Source organism: Epinephelus moara, chromosome 17 (genome assembly GCF_006386435.1).
Source record: "Epinephelus moara isolate mb chromosome 17, YSFRI_EMoa_1.0, whole genome shotgun sequence".
NCBI classification, from domain to species: domain Eukaryota; kingdom Metazoa; phylum Chordata; class Actinopteri; order Perciformes; family Serranidae; genus Epinephelus; species Epinephelus moara.
The window spans coordinates 3719725-3742527 of NC_065522.1; the positions used below are offsets into that span (position 1 = coordinate 3719725).

A 22803-nucleotide genomic window follows, 5' to 3' on the forward strand; every position below is an offset into this window, starting at 1 on the left:
GGTGGCGTCAGGGGAAAAACGCAGCTTGATAACAACGTAAGTTAAGGGGGCAAAAGTCCGAGTAAAGCAGGTGGGAAGGGTGGTGGATGGTCTAACAACCAACGACTTTCAATCGGGAGGCCGGAAGTGTATTTTGAAAAGACACAATGCATGTGTCAGGCTGAAGTTGACATAGTGTTCCAAACGGTCAACAACCAACGTGCCCAGAGTACCTTGCACATCATATCTCGAAGTGGAAAGTCACTGACCAAACGTCGGTATGTATATTACTGTGAAGGTATGCGAGTAAAACATAGGTTTTTTGTTTTTTTTCACTATTTCAACATGACATGTGGTGAGTAATTGATATACAAATACTAATTTTTGGGGTGAGGTGTAACTTTGAAAGATGGTGTTTAGTACCAGATGACCTTTGACCTCTTCTGAGTCAGTGTTGTGACAGGTTTAGTGGATACCCAACTCCAACTGTAATAAACTCACTGTAGGAACTCGGTAGGGAAGTAGACTCTGGACTTATTGTGTGTGCATTCTCATCAGCATGAGCTGGAGTCATTGTTTAAATGTTTTTTTTAACTATGTTCATGTATGTGAGCACATGTCAGACAGATGTTGGTTAAAGTCCATTTGCATACTCCCTACACCTACACATTTGACTAGTGCCATAATTCACTGATAAAGTAATCAAATCATAAAGACATACTCATGCGCGCACACGTGCACACACACACACACACACACACACACACACAAGTACCTCTACAAACTAAAACTCTTTATCAGTGTTCTGATAAAGGATACTTTGTGTTAATGTTCTACTGTAGGCTGTTGAAAAGAACATGGACTAACTGATGCTCTGATAGAGAAGGGTGGATCTGGCTCAGCTGGATCAGGATCTGATGACAGCATACATTCTCAAACAGTCAGCGTTTGAAAAACCTTTATTACATCTCTCCTGCTCATTTCCCTGTTACCTCTCTGCTGCCGCTGTCTTTTAAAGGCATAAAATGTCTACCCAAAAAGACAAATTACTCTTTTCAAAATGGAGGCCAGAGTAGGTCTATTGATGTTAATCACATAATCTGCATCTCAAAATTAACTGGGGAATGCATTTTTAGCTAAAATTGCATATAAATGCTGACAGCTGCAAAGCATTGCTGAAAATCCAGGAACCTTGAAGCACTAATGCATTGCACTGTATGGGAGGGTGGGGTCAATTGTGACAGAGGGACAGTTTGGACAGTGCCTTTTTCCCAAGTTAGAGAGCAACTATGCCTTTGCCATCCAACATGCTACTACTCAGCCACATCCTCTTCCTCTTCAGCAAGTGGCATTGTAAATATAAGGTATTGAAATTAAGTATGCATTCTTTATAATTTAAATTATTTATATATATATTTTAACCCAGAACAAGTGTCACAACCGACCCTACCCACTGTCCCAACCATCTCAGGGGAGCAGAATTGTGGAAGATTGCACTCCTGACATTTAGGTTAAGACTCAGGATCAAATTATTTTCATTAATGTTCATGGAGTCTGTGAGTCATGAAAGGTTCTTTTATGTCAATACCAAAATGTCCCCACCGGACCAGCTCTCCCCTGCTGAAAATGAATTGTAAAACTAGCAGAGGTGGAAGCTGAACTGCATTACCTAAAGAAGGTAAGAGCTGAATTACTTTGCTGGAAAATCTGGAAACTAAACTCTAATATTGTCACAAGTAGAAGCTGAAATTAATTCACTAAAAAGCTGAATCAAGAAATGCTTGTGTACTTTTAAAAACATATAGCATTCAAAAAAAGTTGCTGAAGAGCTGAACATTTTGACATCTGAGCGGTTTCCATTGCTGAATGTCTGCAGAAATAGCAGTCGATCCAGATATGTATGGGAGAAATATCATTATACCATTGTTAACCATGTTTTCCTTACTAGTTTCTGTTCACCGCACTGTTCAGAAACTGCCTCGCTTTTCCATGATTGCTGAATTTCATCCGGTTTCCTTTCCAAGTTAAGTGCAGCTCTGCTGGATATGCCAGGATGAAACGTACATCCAGGACATGCAGACTCCTCGACACCTCCATGAACTTTTTCTTCCTCTCCGCCAGCTCCTTCATCATATCTGGGAAGAAGGATAGCCTGCTGCCTCCCCACATGATCATCCCCTGCCTGCTTCTGTATTTTCCTCTTGCAGCTGTCAACACTCTTTCCCGCTCCAAGTAGCTCAAGAAGTGGATGATAATAGGCCTGGGAGGGCAGCTTTCATCAGGCATCGGTACGGGGCTCTACACCTTGTAGCTGTGCTTGTTCTAGGTCACTGCCCAAAGCCTCCACAATTATTTTTCTCACACATTCCACCGGCTTGCCATCCTCCAGCTTCTCTTTCAGTCCAACCAACCTCAAGTTCTGGCATCTATCCCAGTTAGCAGTGTCTTGAACCCTTCAGAGTTGTCATCCTTATATTGTGTTCACACCGGATGCAAATACAACAATTTGCGCAAGTGAATTACATGTAAAGTCAAAGTAAGGATGCGAAAACATGCGAATTTCCGCCGGGCAGTGCGATGGACGTGGCACGAATGACAAGAAATGTGCAAATTCAGCTGTGTGAATTAAGCTTGCTGTGCAATTTTGCGTCATACGCTTATTCATAAGAGTTGAAAAATCTGAACTTCAGCGACCAACTCACACCAGGATAGCCAGTCAGCACTGAGATCCTCCCAGGATGATGCCGAGGATGTAGCGGAAGTTAATTCAGCAAATTCACGCACATATTATGCAAGTTCTTTGTGCCTACAAAGCAAGTCAACACAAAGTATTCTCGCGGTCAAATGTGTGCAAGTAATGCAAAAATTTGCATTGTTTGGTGCGAACACAACATTAATCTGTTCGATATCAGCCTGCAGGACCATCAGTAGTTTGCTCATGTGGCCAATTGACTCTTTGCTAAGTCCCGCCCCCGGACGCAGACTGGCCAATCATAACATAACATCAGGCCAACTCAGACCAGGGTCTGACAACAAAACAGTGTTCCATTGACTCTAATGCAGTCGTTTCAGATTTCCTTCATTTTCAGGCTAGTTTTTAGGATTTCAAGCTAAATGTTGTGCCTGGGGCACGTCTTGTATTAATGATACTCGTTACCTGGAGAGGTTGAAAAAAGATATACTTTTTTCCCTGTTCCAAAACCAAAATCAACCCCTGAAAAGTGTAGGATTAGCCAGCTAGCTACTGAAGATATAGCCTACTGAATGTATACACATGCTGCTTTTGCTTTTTAATGATTATAACACTGAAAAAAAGACCTACCCTGCTGTACAGGAACCAGTGAAGGGAAGCAAGGAAACTTTGCTGATATTTATGTGCGCAGATGAACGTTGTTTGACTTCCCCCAGAGATCCCTGCCCATCCGGCGGCGGAGGTCCAGGTGCTGGCAGTGACACGGGGGCGAAGCCAAACTGTTCATCTGCACACACTGGAATGCCACACAGCTGGTTCAATATCTGTTAAGTTTCCCTTTATATTCATTGTCTTCTGTCACAATCATCAGTGTGGTGGTTCACTTTTACACTGTGATCTGTAGCCTATAGTTTCGCTTTAGTCTATGACTATCTTTGTCTTTTTAATCTGTTTTTGCTGCTGAGTCAGTTTGACTTCCTGGATATATCCTTCAAACGCATTTTGTGGACCCCTCTGTCTGCTTCTTTCTGGAATCACTGTTTCATTTTTCCAAAAACATGATAATATTTCTTCAGGGAGTGCAGTTAGTTACAGTGTGGGCTCTATGCTTACTCTGACAACTTGTCGGACCATCACAAAGGAGCAGGGCTTAGCGAAAGGTCAATTTCTTCTATGGCTTTCCCCAAAGAAGCTTGTATAGCAGACAAAACTTTAGATTGGCACTTCTCATTCCCCATCACCTGGGTGGCTGTGGGACCCATTTGCTTGGCATGCTGTGCCTCACTTGCCATGCTTGTGCAGTTCAGTGCTTGTCTTGCAGCTCTGGTCTTGGCGTTATTCACTGTCGACATTAAATATCACTGATGTTTAATCCGGATAAGTTCAATGTAATAAGAAACTTCAGTTGTAGTTTTAGCAGTATAAAGAATATTCCAGCTATCGAATTTTGAGGTTATCTGGTTATCACTCTGGGAGCTTTGGTTCAGGCAGCCATGTGCCTCAGCAATCCTATGTGACTCCTGTGACCCCATGTTGAAATCACAAAGCCATCTCCATCTTTGGAGCCATCTCTCACAGTTTACAGCTAAACAGTGCACTAATGTATGTTTCTGACAGCACTTGGGAATAAAAATAGGCAATGCAGTAACAGAATCTTGATAACTTATCAGCGCTGCCTAGTTTGACAGTTTGACCCCTGTTCCCGAGCAGTGATTGACATGATGGACGGCTGCATTGGAGACTCCTCGGCTCTGATTGCTTGTTTTCATGATTTTTGCAAAAGTAGGAGCTCTTTGAGGAGGCAGAGGAACATGATTTTTTTTTACAGAGTATTTGCCTCATGTGCTACTATCAGGGTATAAAGACAATTATAAAAATAAATAACTTTTTGTCATATTTGCTGAAAAAGTTTCCTATGGTAGCTCTAAGCTTAAACATTAGACAAAATGATTGTCATATAACCTCAGTCTTTTATTTTCTATTCTGTGCTTTATAAGAAGGGGAAATTCTGTTGTGTCACAAATGACTGGCTTTTATGACTTTAATGGAAACATGCGCACAAACACCCACACCCATGGCATAAAGTCTCAGTCATAAAGGGGGTAATAATCAGGCTTATCTCCTTTAGCTCCACCTTTATACCCTCCACCCACCAAACATATATTTAAACAGTTCTTACATTTACCTTTTTTGACATTTGATGCATCAAGCTGCACTTGACGCCTGTTAGCTAACAACCATCACAGCTTCCCAAGTGTCAGCAGAAAAGATCTGACTGACAGCATCTATAAGAAGAAAATATTTTGGTTGGAGTAGCAGTTGGGATTGTAGTTATTTTTACCTTTTTGAACAACCTCCATCTGCAGACATCATGTGCACCGGATCCTGTTCTAAATTCATTGCCATCCCACTCTACATCCTGGCTTTAGTGTCCATCATCTGCAACATCATGCTATTCTTCCCTGACTTTGAGACAAAGTATGCATCCGAAGACAGGGAAGGAGAGGACCGTATCACTGAGGAGGTTAAATACATGTCGGGCCTGATAGGAGGAGGAATCTTGGTGAGTAGATTACATGTGGTGTGACTGATGTCAAAGCTTCCAAAAAGGTCCATGTCATATATGATTCATATGAGTGGTTTCAATGGTTAAAGTTTAAACAAGTTAAGGTAACTACTTGGTTAAGACTGAAAGAATGATCAAAGTCATAAAGAATAAAGAAAACAAGTTGGTAAGAGACGATAAGTGACAAATGTATTTTTCTAAGCTCAGTTCAATTAAAGCGACACTTACCTTCCTAAAAATTTTACGCTTTTCTTTGTTTAGGTTAAAATGCTATTAATAAACTGATGGTACAGTAAAATGTAAGTGAATTCCAACAGAGATACAAGCTCATAATTATACCATTCTCATATGGTTCTTCCCCTCCTGGAGGCCTCCGACTGACATAACCACTCGTGTAACATCTCCCCCCGACCAGGTAGAGTGAGTCTGAGAGACAACAAATAGGCTGGTAACAGGGACGCTTGTGGATATAAACTTATCTCCGTAACAATGGCAGACAAATGCGGACCACCGCTTCCAACTCCAGCTACTCCAACAGAGAAATCAGTTGGCAAAGGAAAGAATATAGCAGAAAAAGCTAACACTAAGAGAGAACTCAATGCTGCAAGAGCCAAAACTCAGGGCAACATCGGTTTTGCTTTCGAGCAATGGCGAAGGCTGATGCAGCTTCCTCCTGAGCTAAAAAGGGACAAGATGGTCGCAGAGTTTCTGCTAGACAGGAAGTTTTAGTTTGCCTCTAATGTAACATAGGCTATAACGTTATATATGACAATACAGCATCCAGTTACTAACGGTTAGCCTACTGCAGCCTAACGTAGCCTGAGCCCCTGTATTACCTTTCTTGTTTGTTGCCAGTCACCAGTACTATCTAACGTTAGCGTTTACGTTATATTATAAAGCTCATCAGTCATCAATGACCCCGGATAAGTTTCAAAACTCCGGGGTTGCATTTGACTGTGCAGGACAGGTAACGTTATGTTTAGTTTGCTTCTAATATAACATATGATGTTATATGGCAATATAGCATCCAGTTGCTAATGGCTAACACTAGCCGACTCCATAGTTTTGTTCAGCAATCAGCAGAGTGTTTTACTCCTCTTCTACTCTTCTCTTGGCCTGTTACACTCGCTCTCCTCTTCCGTGTATCTAACGTTACCTTGCCAACGCCTATCATAGACGTAATGAGGAGGGAGGTGGAGTTGCAGGAGGAGGGGGGTGGGAGTTTGGAGGGAGGCGGGAGTTGTGGATGTTCAAATTTTTGCTAAGTGCCGTGTGAAATGCAAGAAAGGTAAGAGTTGCTTTAAAGGGACACTTTACTTATCATGGCGGATACAAGTCAGCCTGTTGATTCATGTCAGGGCTGAGAAAATAACCCTGAGGATATCTTAGTGACATCATCAAGGCTATCTCAGCTTGGACATGGATGATTTATAACAGAAAACATGTGACACGAACCAACAAGTGGATTTTGACAGACATGTTGCCAGGATAACCCATAACCCCACTTCAATCAGGAGAGACTTGTTTTTAGTTTTGGAAAAGAACATTTTTAATGAAAATGTGAAAAGTCTTTGCGATTAGACCCCTTTGAGATGGTGAGCTATAAGGAGGGTGGTGGATCTGTAACCAATTAGGGAACACACACACACCCCCCCCCCCCCCCCCCCCCCCCCTCGGGGTCTAGACGCTGGTGGTGGTAGAGGAAGTGAAGAAGAAATGAGAATTAGATGGATGGGTGCTGATGATCCGGATGAGTAGAGGTATGAGTCTTCAGGCTTGTCTTTGACCTTGGATACAACAGCTGGAGGTGAACGGGTGGAGGAGGGGCAGCGATTCTGCCTAGAATGACAGCTGAAAGCGGCAGAGGAGAGAACAGATTTAAAATCTCGTAGTGACAACCTGATTGGCTGATAGAGGTCGTGGCTAATTACGATAGAACAGCTAGAAGAGTGAACGCCCAGAGGCAGCTGATTGGAGGAAGCAGTGGGAGAGGGAGAATTGTGAATGAATGAGCACAGGATGGTCTTCCTGATTGAACTTACGCTGAGCTTCATGACAACCCATTCTTGGACTAAACGTCATATCTTGGCCTCTTCAGCCCAATTTTGCCAATTCTTTTCAAATCCATCTATGAGTGGTGCCCCAACATTAGGGAAATGGCATACTAAACTGCTAGAGTACCTCTTAAAGTTTCTGTTGTCTTGTACATTAAATATATCATCTCTCTGTTGTCTCCTACAATAAATATGTCATCTTTCTGTTGTCTCCTATATAAAATATGTCATCTTTCTGTTGTCTCTTACATTAAATGTGTAATATTATTATATGTCATCTTGATATCTCTCTCTCTCTCTCTTTTCTTTGCCACCTCTTCTTTATTTCCTTCCTCTGCTGTCAGGTCCTCATTCCTGCCATTCACATTCATCTGACCAGTGCTAAGAACTGCTGTGCCAACCGCTGTGGGGTAAGTATGTACAGTATGTAGCTGAAATAGCCTACTGTTTTCAATCAAGCAAACTTTTAAGTGTTATATTCTTTTTCTTCACATTTACATCATAGTAAAGAAACATCAGACACAAAGTTGCTTATATCTCAAGGCAATTGAATCGAACGCAACTGGACTTGGTTTTGTCTTAGAAGACGTTTCACCTCTTATCCAAGAGGCTTCATTAGTTCATACTTGTCTGACTAGGCTGAAACTAGTCTGACAAACTGGTGTGGAAGCACCCAGGTATTTAACCTCTGGGGAGGTCTTCACAAGGCCAATGATGTCACTGGTTCGTTAGTGCTCCAATGGTGTGTCAACGACAGTCGTTGAAACTCCTGCTGCAACGGTTGTCACTGGAGTCGTTAGAGTCACATGAGGCCATTTGTGAACGACCGTTGTTTTTAGAGGTTAAGTTGTTAAGCCTCCTGGGCAAGGATGAAAGGACAGCATTATAGCTGGGTGCTTCCACACCAGTTTGTCAGACTAGTTTCAGCCTAGTCAGACAAGCATGAACTAATGAAGCCTCTTGGATAAGAGGTGAAACGTCTTCTAAGACAAAACTAAGTCCAGTTGCGTTCGATTCAATTGCCTTGAGATAACTATGACCTGGATGAATGAGAATATCCACAGGCAAAGTTGCTTATAGGTTTTAATCAAGTCATTACTAGAATGAGTTTGATTAGGAGGACCCCTAGTGTTTGCATCAGAAAAGGTGCTGTGGTGGGCAGTTATGCATACCGCCTCTTCCCTTTGCCCCTCACACATATCATATCATATCTGGACAGCTTTTGCCTTTTCATTTTCTGTTACTCTAATTCTTTCTAATGCTCGAGCATGTTCTGACGGTGATGATCACTCATCTATGTACACATTAGCCCCTTTTCCACCAACATTTCCAGGAACTTTTATTACCAGGAATTTATTTACCTGGGTAAAAGAATTCCTGGTAATCTGTGTGGTTCCCATTTCCACCGCAACTCAAAGTTCCGGAAAATTTATTCAAATTAGCGTAATGACGTAGATGATTAGGCGTGTGTCCTTTATTTAGCTCCGCCAGCTTGTTTACTGGTAACATTAGTGCTGGGATAGAGAGGAGGGGCTGTTTGTCTCAGCCAGCTGCTCAGTTTAAAAGTATTTTAAGATAAGTGACAAACTAAGTTGGTCTACATACAGACAGCTGTCATTTGAGCTTATTAGTAACAATTTGCTATCAGCTGAACTAGTGTGTGTAAGACATAACGTTAGTGGTGGTGGATGAGAGACTGTGGACGGAGCATATTGAATATCTCTGTCTCCATGTTTACATGTTCATGCTTTCTGAACACATGTACTGATTAAGTATTGGCTTCTTACTCGCTACGGTTTAATGTCACTTACAGTAATGAGTGTAGCTGCCAGGTTCAGCTCGAGTCATTTTAGAGTTATTGTTTCCACCTGGGCTGCTCAGCTGTTCACTGGTTACCGTGTCGCATCGGTGTTATGTGTGTGTGTGGAGGAGTTCAGCGTCGGCACAGAGAGCAGAGGAGAACTGATACCGCTTATCAGTGCTACGGTCATTGATGATTTAGTCCCAGGGCTAATTTAGTACCGGGTGTCGTTACCCATCCTTATTCAAAACACAAACGAAGTGAAGCTTGTAGAAATGAAATAAAGTTTGCAGCAGCTGCCCGTGCCAGGAAGTACATAACGTTGCAAGTGTGTGTTCCACCAATCAGTGTTCTTCGGCACACAGCCCCGCCCCTCAAGGATTCCGGGTAATCTGAAAAGTCCCACCCCCCTACTAGGCACTCTTTTCAGGGAAAGTTTGGGGTTGAGGGAAAGTTTTTTACCCGGGTAATTTCGGTGGAAACGCGTGAAGGTTTTTCAAAATCCTGGGTAACTGATAAAAGTTCCTGTGGTGGAAAAGGGGCTTTTGTGGTTAACTGCATTGCCAGGACTTCAAATGCTTGGCACCCCCTCTCTGGTGCCCCTTTTCCACCAAATAAGCTGTTGTTCCTGAGCTGCTTCCACTCAAGATTCTTGGAACCTTGGTGCCATCCAGTGAACCAGCCTGTGTTACTGTCAGTTTTTAGCAGTACCACTGTAATCAAGGATACATCATCAACAAAAGGCACTACACAATGCACAATGGAAGTAAACAGTAGTAGCAAGATGAAAGATCGCATTGATAACCTGCAAACTTTTGTTGTGTTAATACAAATGTTTTGTTCTATCCATTGTTATCCGCTTATTCAGGGCTGGGTTGTGGATACAGATATTTGTTTTTATCCAAAAACAAACAAACCAACTATCAATGAGACCACTGCATGTTTGTTTTTTTGTTTTTTTTAACCAGTGATTTCTTTACATTTGTGTTGTTGCCTTCTCTATCCTGTCTTTCCAAACTGTAGAATATGACATGCCCTCTGTTCTCAGTCCACACTTTCCATGTCGGTGGAAAAGGGGTATAGGTGATGCTGCCTATGTCTCCTATAGGAAGCCCCTGCTCAAGTTTCTGCAATTACATTGTCACACTCGTACGATTACATGCTCAGCTGAGCTACGATTATAGCTCGACTAGGCCATTTAATTGGGGGGGTTGGAGCCTCTCCCAGCAGACATTGGGCATTAGATGGCGTATACCCTGGACAGGCCAGACTATCACAGGGCTGATACACGGAGACAGAGACCTGTTGCGCGATGCTTAGTATTGTGATAAAATATATTGCAATACATTGCAATGTATAACCTTTTTTTAGCAGCAAATTATGTCTCTAAAAGGAAAATTTTGTCAACATCAATATTATCTAATAAGATAAAGTTTTAAGTCTTTGTTTGTCTCACCTCAGCCACTTTAATTGCAGCAAAATGTATCTCGTGAAATGAAAAACAATTGATTATATTATTCTAGTAGGCTACCATAAGTTTATTCATATTTGTAATATTTTTATTTCATAAAATAAAAACATCGATACTTTGCTGCTGTATTGTTTTTGCCCCCCTTACTAATTAACCATACCTGCATGTCTTTGGACTGGCTCAGGAAGAAAAAGGAAAAACATACCGGACAAAGAATGTGTTTCTTGTGGTGCTGACTCCACTGTCTGTGCTCCATGCAGATGTTCCTGTCCATTGGTTTTGCAGCAGCTGGTGTGGTTGGGGCCATCTACAGTCTGAGTGTTGCTGCCCTGGGTCTTGCTAATGGGCCTACATGCTACTGGCAAAATAATGTCAACCCCATTCCTACTTGGGGGACACCCTTTGCTAACAGGTACGGGCAGTCTTTATGGACAGACACCACTGCAATACTTTTCTATTTATGTTTGACAGCATCACTAATTTTCTTGATTTCCAGTAACGGGAGCTACCTGAGTGACAAGGAGATGTGGGATTGGTGTATACTTCCAAAGAATGTGGTGCAATTCAACGTGGGACTGTTCTCCACTCTGCTAGTGGCAGCATGCCTGGAGCTCGCATTGTGTCTCATCCAAATGGTCAACGGACTTTTTGGATGTATCTGTGGCACCTGCAGTGGCAAGGAGGTGAGACCACAGCAGATCAAGGGGTTCATCACACCATAAACAAACTGTGTGAACTAAAGCAAAAATGTTTCTACCTGCAACCTTTGTAATGGCCAGCAAGGGCCAACTGTACAAACAGTTTCTGAGTATTTTCTATGACTTAGCAACTAACCGCAGAGTAGACAATCTGCTTTGTGCATATATGGTCATGTGATATGTGTTCTCAGGCATATTAGTATGGACAGAGGATTCTGTGCTAAAACGCTTGTGTGTACGGAGATCAATTTTGTTTCAAAATGAAAATGTATTACCGTGTGTATGGCCTCAGGGTCAATAGGCTGTCAGTCAGATCCACCCCTCGCTCCTCCCCAGTTCCACCCCCTCATTTAAATATGGTCACTTCTGGGCCAAAAACACAAGATGACGACAGCCAGAGTGCCAAACTCAAGGCTTTGCAACAGTTGTCCACAAACTAGTGGTCAATCACTGTGGCTACATCCACTTCTTTTATACAGTCTATGGGACTGACAGGAAGTTGGATCAACCAGTCAGCTTTGATTAGATAAAAAAAATATGTAGAATTTAAAGATCTATGCTGGTAAAATGGGGTCTCAAATTCCCATCTCTGGGAATGCCAGGCAGGATATGTAGGCTACATAAAAGATACAAATAAATAAGGACATTTTGGTGATTGTTATGATTAGTACTGTTCAAAGGAATCCCCCACTTTGGTAGCATCAACCATTTCTGGTGGCTTCCTTGCATGATTGCTGTAGATTTGTCTACAGCACAAACTACAGCCTCAGAGTCAAATGGTAGCATTTCCTGCTTCTGCAACCTTCACATTAAGAGCTTTCCACCAGGGAAGCAGTTATAAGAAACACAATGTGTTTGTCATCCATTCATGTGAGGACATTTTCTTTAGTTTAAGGTGTGTAAACCAACCTGTCTCTCTGTCGTCTCTCTCTAGTAAACTGAACCACAACTCACCATGACTTCTTGAAGAGCAAATGACATGGATCATCATTATCAACTCTGTCGTCATTATCACCATCACAATCTTCATCATCAACATTATCATAATCTGCCGCACCAAGGGTTATGAGATGGGGATTGAGAGTGTTATTTCTTCAAGAGGAATGACTGGGATTATCTACTATGTGTCTATTTCATGTTCTCAGATTATACTGATTGTAGACTGTAGATGGAAAGAACTGAGGTATGCTGTGTTTGTATATGTAAATTTGTATGTTTAAAATATTTTGTAACAAAGCCCTGAACATAAGCTAACAGAGGAGATAGTTTTCAGAAGAAACTAATTGACAAGTTGTTTTCTTGATGTCCAGAAAAACCTTTAATCACCAATTTAGGCAGAAATACACTCACAACAAATGACTATCAAAAATGGCAAGTTGTCATCTAAATGCTATTGTTGACGATTCATATTTACAATACATTCATAAACAGTAGATCAAACAAATACATTTATTCAAGTACAGTAGTTTGCAGATTTTTTGTAGTAAAAAAAACATGTAACATTACATGTAATGCAATGCAGTTGAACTAGCCAACAGCAAAGCCTCTGTCTCCACCTGCTACAACATAAAAATAATAAAACAAACCTGTAATATAACACATATGATTTGATTTGACTCAGTCATTGTGTCATCAAGCAAATATACACAAAACTGGGGGAAAAAAAGACAACCAAAAGCAAATATTTACTACAGAGTGGGACACTGTGGACATATGCAGACAACAAATAGATAAAATCATGTGGTAATGTTAATAATCAAAATTAAATAAAACAAACCATAAAAAGCAAGTCAAATAAACAATGCAAAACATGGTCACATTAAAGGTTATTGTAAGTCCTCTTTCTCACATCTATATTTTCCATTTCCCCCAAAAAAATGTTTTTACTACTTTTCTACTTTTGCATAACTGAAACTTTGAATTTTGGATGTGTAGACCTATTTTTAGTGTAATTTACATCTATTTTTTCTAACTATTTGAGTCAGGCCCACCGTTAGGGGGGTCAGTGGGTACACATGGTCTCAAAAATTGGATCAAGCACAGCAATTTACTCACTGATTTAAATCACTGACATTACAAGTTATATGTATTTACATATCAGGCAGAGCTGATGTTGAGGAGTTAGGCAGATCAATGTTAGAAAATACAACCTGCTGTATCGGGCTCAGTTTCAAAGCTACAGTGAAGACATGGGTAGAGGACCTAAGGCATCCATTGGTACCAACCATGTTATGCTATCTTGTTGGAAAGGGGGCCACATAAGTTACACTAAATTTTGGCAAGGGAAAAAATAATCTAACGATTTTTCTGCATACTGGAGCCCATGGACAGTCGTTACATTGCATACATTGGGTATGATTGGAAAACTGAGAATTGATAAACATATACTCTTTACACTATTTCCATTTCGCACACAATTTGACCAATATTTAACTAAAGTAGCCTCTAGACTGATTGAATACACAAAGAAAAAAATATTTCACCCCTGATTTTATCTTGGCCGCGTTTCCCAGATCGCTCTTAGCCTAAGAAGATCTTTCATTAAGAAGGAGTTGGAAGATGGAGCTGACCCACTCTTAACAGTCTTCTTAGCGACCAGACGCTCACAGATCCAGCCGTGGCAGGCACATTAATATTACACTAAGCGAGGAGTTATTAAAACAGTGCGCACTGTATTTATTTTTGATCTGTTTTATACTTCAGATTAATATTGTTTAGCATTAGGCTTATTGGTGACAGAAACGAATGATTTTCATTCTGCAGGGAAACGTGTGTCCTTACTGTGCATATTGAATCTTGAATCTATATGTTTTATGAAGATGTTTTGTGTGCGCTCAGAGCTGTGGCACAAGTTACGCACTGAAATCTGGCGGAAGAAAAATAATAATAATAAAAATAAGTATGAGGAATAACAAGTGTGTTCCTGTAGACTTTATACAGAGTAGCAGGTGGAGCATCCCTTGATGAGGTTCCACCTGAGCTCAAGTACACCCGTCAGCTGCCTGATATCTGTGATGCATTTTTTGGGTGCGGTAACCATCTCATATGTGCATGCAGATGTGGGATATGTGGGACAAATTATGATAAATGATAGTCATGATAGTCATTGTTATTCCTCATACTTAGATTTTGGTGCGTAACTTGTGCCACAGCTTTGAGCGCACACAAAATATCTTTATAAAATATATAGATTCAAGATTCAAAGTGTTTATTGTCATATGCACAGTAAGGACACGCATTTCCCTGCAGAATGAAATTCGTTCTTTTCTGTCACCAATTAATGCTAAACAATATAAATCTTAAGTATAAAATAGATCAAAATATATACGGTGCGCAGTGCGTACTGTTTCAACATCTCCTTGCTTAGAGTAATATTAATTTGCCTGACGCGACTGGATCTGTGAGCGTTTAGTTGCTAAGAAGACTGTTAACCCTTAGATGCGTAAGTGGGTCAAAAATGACCCGGTGAGGTTGTCTTCTTGTGATATCTTCGTAATGAAAAGTTGTTATCATTTCATATTCCAGCTATTCCTCAAAAAACATGTTATTGATATCATGCCATTGAAATTTTTAACTTACCTTTTATACATTTTACAAAATTCTAGTTTTTGTATTACTACTCCAAGCTTCCATAAGTGGGTCAAAAATGACCCGCATTCATTTCCTATGGAATTTCATGGGAACCTTTGAATCTTATCATCTGTGACTGTCTGGAATTTATATTTTGTGGACCACACAGACTAGCCTATATCTTAAGTGTCACCCCTCAAGAAAATTATTTTACACAGCAAGATCTGATACATGTAAGTATTAGGCCTATCTTCATTTTTTACCTCAGAAATATGTATGCGTGTCATTTATGACTACTGTGTGAAAGAGTATGTCTTATTACCATGTGTCAACAAATTAACAATAGGTAACTAAGCTAGCTAACATTACTGTATGTATGTACTGTGTGTGTGTGTGTCTGATTGAATATTGTGTGACAGAGTATGTGTTTCTTATCATCTATCATCAAATTTGCCTATATTATTTGCTAAACTAGCTAACATTAGCTAGATAGATAGATGTACTTTGCTGTATGTATTGCGTGCACGTGTGTACGTGCGTGTGTGTGTGCGTGTGTGTGTGTACATTTATTTATATATAGATCAATAGGTTTGCTTGTCATTCAAAACATTCTCTTCTTTTTAGGCTATGTTTCCTCATCCAAAGTGTTGTGAGGTATATGGTTCTAAGGATGCTGGATGAAGAGGCAGTTATGGGATTGGACTCAGAATCTGAAATATCATGAGGACCCAGACTATTGTCCAGGTGGAGGTATCGGTCGTTCACCTGGAAATCCAACTGAACAGGATCGTACAGTTACACACACACACACACACACGCATATACTCTCTCTCTCTCTCTCTCTCTCTCTCACAAACACACACACGCATTATAGGTCTACTCTCTCTCTCACACACACACACACACACACACCACACGCACAAAATGGATGTTGACATTGTTCTATTGCTGTTGTGTAATTTTCGTTTCCAATTTTCAAAATGTTTTAAAAATGTTAAAAAAAACTGAAAAATAAAAATATTTCAACCATGAAATCATTCTTGTGTGGAACAAAATATAATACAAAACATAATACAAATGATTTTTCTTTACCAAAATGACAAAAGTGACATAAAAACACACTGATTCTAACACGGGTCATTTTTGACCCACTTATGGAAGAGTGTGGTCCTGTCACTCGTGCATCTAGGTTCAGAGTGGGTCAGCTCGATCTTACAACTCCGTCTTAGTGAAAGGTGTTCTAGCGCTAAGAGCGATGTGGGAAACGCAGCCAATATCATGTGTGGTTGCTGACCCAGCGATAACAAAATATCACGTGTGGTTGCTGACCCAGCGATAACAAACTGTGGACCAGCAAAAAGAAATTGACCCCGACGTGATTTGAACACGCAACCTTCTGATCTGGAGTCAGACGCGCTACCGTTGCGCCACGAGGTCTGCTGTAGCACTTTTCAAAAATTTACATAAAGAACAATATTATCAGTTATATGTGTTAACAATCGATGATTTGTTTTTGTCTTAATAATGTACATAAGCTGTCGATCTGTGGTGCTGCATTACACTAACATTTACAGTCATTACGGTGGATATTGCTGTTAATGTCTAAGCCAGCAGAGGGCTCTCTCCAACAAGATATTATTTCAATATCAACTCAGCAGGTATTTTTTTTTATGTCACGGTCTCTGTGGTCACGGCTGACAGAATGCAGCCCGGGGATTTCCCATCTGTTTCAGGCAATGCAGTGTATTCATCCGATTAGAACTGTAGTGTTTCTAGACTGCATCAAATTAGGCTGAACACTGTAGTTTTTTAATGAGCTCATAATAAACCAGTAGTCCATCTTCTGTTGACAGTGACCGCCCTCTATCATCATGAGTCATTGAATCACAGCTGTCTTAGTTTGGGGCACTGTACGATTTAGACTCAAATTTTCCCTAAATACACTGTAAAGCCTCAAGTTAATGGTAATGTGACCAGGTGATTCTCAATATAGGCAACACAGCCCAGAATGAAGTTGAGACAGGGTCTGCTATAGCCTACCATATAAATAGATGGCGTAAAGGATAAAGGAATAGTTTAACAATGTGGGATTAGAATGCACTATCACGACAGGTAGTTGAGTAAAACAAAAAGAAATGGTCACAAAATATGTAGGCAAATTATGATTTTACCAACACTATATGTGAACAAAATCAAAATGGCTCTGCAACAGTCAGCATTCTGAATTGCACACTATTTCTTTTTACTTTCAGTACTGCAGCTTTTGTAGCTACATACTGTTGCATACAGTACACTGCAAAAATAAATCAGGTGTTTAAGTTAAATATTTAAGTTTAATTGCTGCCTTAACTATTTAAGTCAAATCAGCTTGCATTTATTTGTACTGATTTTTGTTGAATTTAGTTTAGCTTTGGATTGATTCCAGTAGGTTGACTTGTTTACATTTCTTGTTGTTTTAAACTTAACAATGCAAGTTCAAAACATGGAAAACGTATTAACATACATTCTGTTCACTTCACCCAAATAAGTGATGTCAGCTTAATTTCATTAGTGTAATAAAGTCTTGACTATACTTTTTGAGTCAATATAAATAAATACTATATATAAAATAATATAAAGTCAATATGCGTGTATGACTTATTACTTTCTCATAACATTATGCCCTAAACTTTGACCCTCTTGCTTTTATATTTGTTACCTTGATAAAAACAAACCCCATTCACTGAGTTCTCCAGAGATGGAGATCAACCTGGAGAGCTCTTTTGTTACTTTGCAATGTATGTAATTATAACGGCACAGACTGTAGATTCTAACATATTATATTTGTGCCAGTGAAATTACATCTGAAGTTCTTTGTCACTTATTTTCATAGTTATGTCCTTTAGTTGTTTGTAATATTTATGATTATTTTGTTCACTTAAACAATCAGTATTCCTATTATTACTATTCCACTGATCATCAGTTACTTGAGTGCTCTGTAATCCATCACTGCAACTTCTGTCAATCAGCTACCAAGCTGTCTTCTGTATATTTACCTGCACAAATTTCACAATAAAATTCAGAATTTGGTTAAGTATAATAGTAAAAGCCTGTATGGCGATAATAATGTAATTTATTGTGAAATATTACAGTTACACATTGTAACTTACAGTGTGGGCATACCTTGTTTTTTGGCTGATGTGACTTAACAATCACTCCAAGGTTTAGTCCCTTACCAAACATGCAGAATCTTCCAAACACATTTTTAACTATTATTTGATTTATCTGTAATATTATGAGCTAAAAGAATATTTCATTGTTCTACAGTTTTTCTCTTAAAACAACGCTTTTAAACACATTTTAAAAAGGGAGTCTACCAAATCAAATATGAAACAAAGGCTGGCCTCAGCTGCTGCTCACTCAGGTGTGTCTCAAAGTGTCAAGAAAGGCCCAGGTGAGCTTCCTCTCCCTTTTTATTAGTCTGAGTGGGCGGAAGTTCGCTGCAAAGATCAGCCTCTCATTGGGCGGAACGAGCCACTGCTGAAAGTCCCGCCCTACCACCTCCGGTTGCAGTTTTCAATACGTCCTTTACTAACTTTTGCGGTGTTTGATCTTGCGGGGATGTAGCCATTTTTCTGCCATGCTTCGCGTCCTGTAGGTGATATTTTTGTGGACGTGTTACACCAAAAACTGTTTCCCCCGGCAATATTTTTGCAAGTGCACCGTTGCTGTGGCACCGCCCAGAACGATTGTGATTGGTTGAAAGAAATACAAGCAGCCGGGGTGTTTTTTTCTCCAATCTTAAAGTGAGAGTTGGCCCAGCCAGACCTTTCTTTTCTTGAGAAAGGTCTGGCGAGCGAGACTACCTTTTTATAGACTCTGCCCCTTGCCTCGGTCCTAGTGCTGGACTGTCTGTCACCTTCCCTTCCACACTAATTTTAATTTTCAACAGAAATTTTATAATCATATTTTGCATGTCTGCAGCTCCTCTATTCTCTCACAATATTTATCATTCTAATTATTATTTTTCAAAGCCAGACTCCATTGAGAAAAACAATGATTTAACATTGCTGAACACAGGAGCTGCTGGTCCACTGCCTCTGACAGTTATTGTGTTTGTGTTTCTGTGTGACTGGTGTTTAAAACGGTTAGTTCAGATTCACCAAAGTCACACAATAACACAAACTAACTTGGTGATTGAAGCAATGGTAGACCAGCAGCTCTCATGTTCGGTGTGATAAAATGACCTTTTATGTCAATGGAGTCTGGTGGCATTGACGAGAACGTAAAAGGGGAAATGAAGACTTTCCTGTCAGAACAGTGGAGGGGTGAAAATACTCTGTTTATCGGGTAACTTATTACTCTACACAGAGAGTAATATTGTAAATTAACTTATTACTTTCAAATGACGGTAACTACCCACATGTAATATATTCCATTTTGAGAGCAACCTACCCAAGACTGGTGAAGAACAATACATTGCATAACATGTATGTATGAAACACCACTGACATTTGTGAACTAACACATTAAATCTGGACTGTTGTGGAACTCAAAATGTTAACTGTACCAGTATTAGTCTATGCATGTCAGATATTAGTGATGTTAAATGTAAAAAATGAAACCAAACTATATCAGTATCATATGTGATTTCTGAACTCTTCATATTGATACAGTTTCAACTAGCCATTAAACTACAACAGCATAACAGAATTCCTGAAATTCAGTTGGTTACAGTACCACCCCAAGATTTTCAGTGGCACCATCTGACCACCCCTATGAAACCCCTATTTCTGGGGGCACCACTGACATTTGTGGGTAATTTTGTTTTGGTCTTCTAGTCTTTGTCTTGAGATGGTCTTTGACCTATTTGGAATGGATTTGGTCTGGAAATACAATCTAAATACCTAAAGACAATATGTTAAAAAAAAATCTGAAGCTAGAATGTAATAATAATAATAATATTTATTTCTAAAGCACTTTTCAGAACAGAGTTACAAAGTGCTTTACATGTCAACAATTAAAACAGACAAGACATGAAAACAGCAACTTTTTTTAAAAGAGAAATGGACCTGATTTCTTAAGGCAGATTGTTCCAGAGCCTCAGGGCCTTGACAGCAATCGCTCTGTCCCCTTTAGTTTTCAGCCAGGCCTCTGGAACAGAACTACATTTTACCAACAACATCTACATTTTCCAATGAGAAGAACTGTAGAGCTTATGTAAAGACAGACAGACAGACAGAGAGAGCGAGAGAGAGAGAGAGAGAGAGAGAGAGAGAGAGAGAGAGAGAGAGAGAGATCTTGAGATTGGTCAATTTCCTGTACTGAATCTCACAGACCTGCAGCGTGGCAGGGACATATCTGTCATTATGCTGTGGTGAGATACCCATCCTCCACTTGAGCTTCACTTCTTTTGATCATCTAACAGGTAAAGTCACTCTATGATCTCATCTTATATTAACTGTAAAATATACCAATGTACTGCACATGCCATTCCATATATCTTTCTTTTTAAGATATTTTTTCGGGCATTTTTAAGCCTTTAATTGATAGGACAGATGAGCATGAAGGGGGGGGGGGAGAGGAAGGGAGTGACATGCAGCAAGGGGCCACAGGCTGGAGTTGAATCTGGGCTGCTGCGGCAGCAGCCTTGTACATGGGGCGCCTGCTCTACCACTAAGCCACCGACACCCCCATATATCTTTCATAACTGTCAAACAGGAAAAAAACATTTGATGGGAAATGACTCATGTAAGTTGTTATGTCATTGCGTGAGAATCACTAGGCTGTGAAGATTAATACTCAGATAGGTGACAGATATGTGAGAGCAAAGGAGATGTTAATGCAAAATAACAAACAAAAAGTCTAGAATGCAAATGAAAACTGATTCTTCACTTTTTTCATTTGTTTTCTTTTTTCTTGTATGTGTTTCATATAAAAACTGTCAGAGTTTAACAACCAAAGAGATAAACATAAATGAAAACTACATGTTTGTTGAAATAGTGTTGTATTTTTCTGTAGAGGAAGCCATAGTGACGATTTGGTCAGTTTGTTGCAGAGTGCATCAGTGCAAGGAACACAAGTGAGTTCTGCTTTTAACCAGGAAGTGCCAGCTACACTGACAAAACACATCCTGTTCCTCTTAAATACATGGTGAATGTAGTTTTCTGGATGTTACATTACACCACATTGAGAAAAGCAATAAATGACAACCTATGTGATGGAACCTGCTTTTTATGTAGCCCATATAAGCCTGCAGCATTGTGCATAGAAAATATTTTAAAATTTTTTGGTATGTACATAAAGAGCACTAACACGGTGAATGAGAAATGAATAACAATCGTAATAGTTGCGATAGACGCCTTCGGTATGTGGCTTCTGTGACTCACATTAAGCAGCAGATGATCACAGGGAGTGATTGCCTGCATGGATTGCAAAAACGCGAGTAGAATCAGTAGGTGGATGCAGGAGAAGATAAAATGTATTCAGCAGAGCGGTGAACAACAGCAGACAGAGCAGCAGTCATGCCCAAATGTATTAGTTTATTAGTGAGGAACTATCTTATGGGGAAAAATATATACCAAGACAAGCAGCTGACAGATTTCACTTCATCGGTGAGAGCGTGAGAAAACACCCACATGTCGGCATATCAACTAAACACTTAGATCAATGCATGTCTGAGCCATACAGCTATTGTAAAGTAGGTCTATGGCCTGGATAAAACCACAAAAAGATAATTTCAGAATTACAGTGTGTAACATTGTATTGTGATGTGCTATGTGAGAGGAGTTGCTCATACTGATGAACCCAAAGATAATTATCACCTGATATCTGCAGAACCATTTGAGTTTTAGCTGAATTTTTGGCTGTCCAGCTGCAACTTTACAGTCCAGTTGGTAGACATCAAAGACAATACTAAAAGAGGGTGAACATAGGACTTAGATTCATCATGTGGATGCAAATACCACTATCAATGAAGATCATGTTGCTACATAACTGCTGGATGTGTAAATAAGCAACTGTTTTCCATATAAACTTAAAACTTAAAAGATCATGGCAATGTTATGTTCACAACTTGTTTCTTCTCTAAATGTAACAACAACAAGAAAAAAACTCTCTGTGTGATATGACTCCTCAGTCACATTTTGAGCTCACTCTGTGTGGGTTTTCACTTTGATCTTTAAACCTGCATATGTATATACATATATATATATATATATATTTACACATACATACATACATATATATATATAGACAGAGAGATACACACACACACACACACACACACACACACACACACACACACTGTTCTTTCATTTCACCAGGATTTGCAATAGTGAGATTTTTAATCCTATGCCGTGAAATCACATCCAGATTTTTCAGTTGAAAGTCAATATTGCAAATCCTGATGAAATATCGTCTAAATGTAACTGTTTAATTGTCTTCAAATAGTGGGTAATAAAAACCTTTCACTTTTTAACCTTTTCTGAACATCTTTTCAAAATCACTGATTTTTGAATGCATTTTAAACCTCAAAATGCTCACTGTAATATTAAACTGTAAAAGTGGTTCTGGCTTTAGGATGACAACAATAGCAGCATACTAGTTACACACTCAGTCACACTCACACATTTACCGCTTCAACTTAAAGGACAAAGAATGATTACTACAATATATTTGTACTTATTAAGCAATAATTTAAATATAACATGAAAAATGCTCTTTAAATACAATTACAATATATTAGAAAAATACGTAATTAATGAAAGGTCCCTCTGGTTTGTCCCTCTGGTTGAGGAAAAAGTTTGATATGGTGGAAACCATATAAACAAATATATCTTCAACAAGGAAGGGTGATAAAACATATTAGAATCAGAATCAGAATCAGAAATACTTTATTTATGTTACAGGTGCTCCTTGCAAGAGAGGAAAGATACGTGAAAATATAAGAAATTTAAACAGTAGTATTAACAAATATATAGTTAAATAAACA

At 39.5% G+C, this 22803-nt stretch overlaps 2 protein-coding genes and 1 non-coding gene across 3 annotated transcripts in view; 2 read left to right on the forward strand and 1 right to left on the reverse strand.

Annotated features, from left to right (window-relative positions):
* The first annotated feature begins 4869 nt into the window (after positions 1-4869).
* On the forward strand, positions 4870-12852 carry tm4sf21b (transmembrane 4 L six family member 21b). Its single transcript, XM_050067002.1, has 5 exons — positions 4870-5234; positions 7636-7701; positions 10824-10975; positions 11060-11246; positions 12196-12852. The coding sequence occupies exons 1-5, from the start codon at positions 5043-5045 to the stop codon at positions 12196-12198; spliced, it is 600 nt and encodes a 199-aa protein (XP_049922959.1). The 5' UTR covers positions 4870-5042; the 3' UTR covers positions 12199-12852.
* A 3344-nt stretch (positions 12853-16196) lies between these two features.
* Positions 16197-16268, reverse strand: trnaw-cca (transfer RNA tryptophan (anticodon CCA)). Its single transcript has one exon. It is a non-coding gene; the product is annotated as a tRNA-Trp (tRNA).
* Positions 16269-20140: 3872 nt separating this feature from the next.
* LOC126404030 (lysophosphatidic acid receptor 6) overlaps positions 20141-22803 on the forward strand; it is a 12802-nt gene continuing 10139 nt past the window's right edge. The window contains exon 1 of the mRNA XM_050066988.1: positions 20141-20238. The gene's annotated coding sequence lies outside the window, so the exon portion shown is untranslated. The remainder of the gene's footprint in view (positions 20239-22803) is intronic.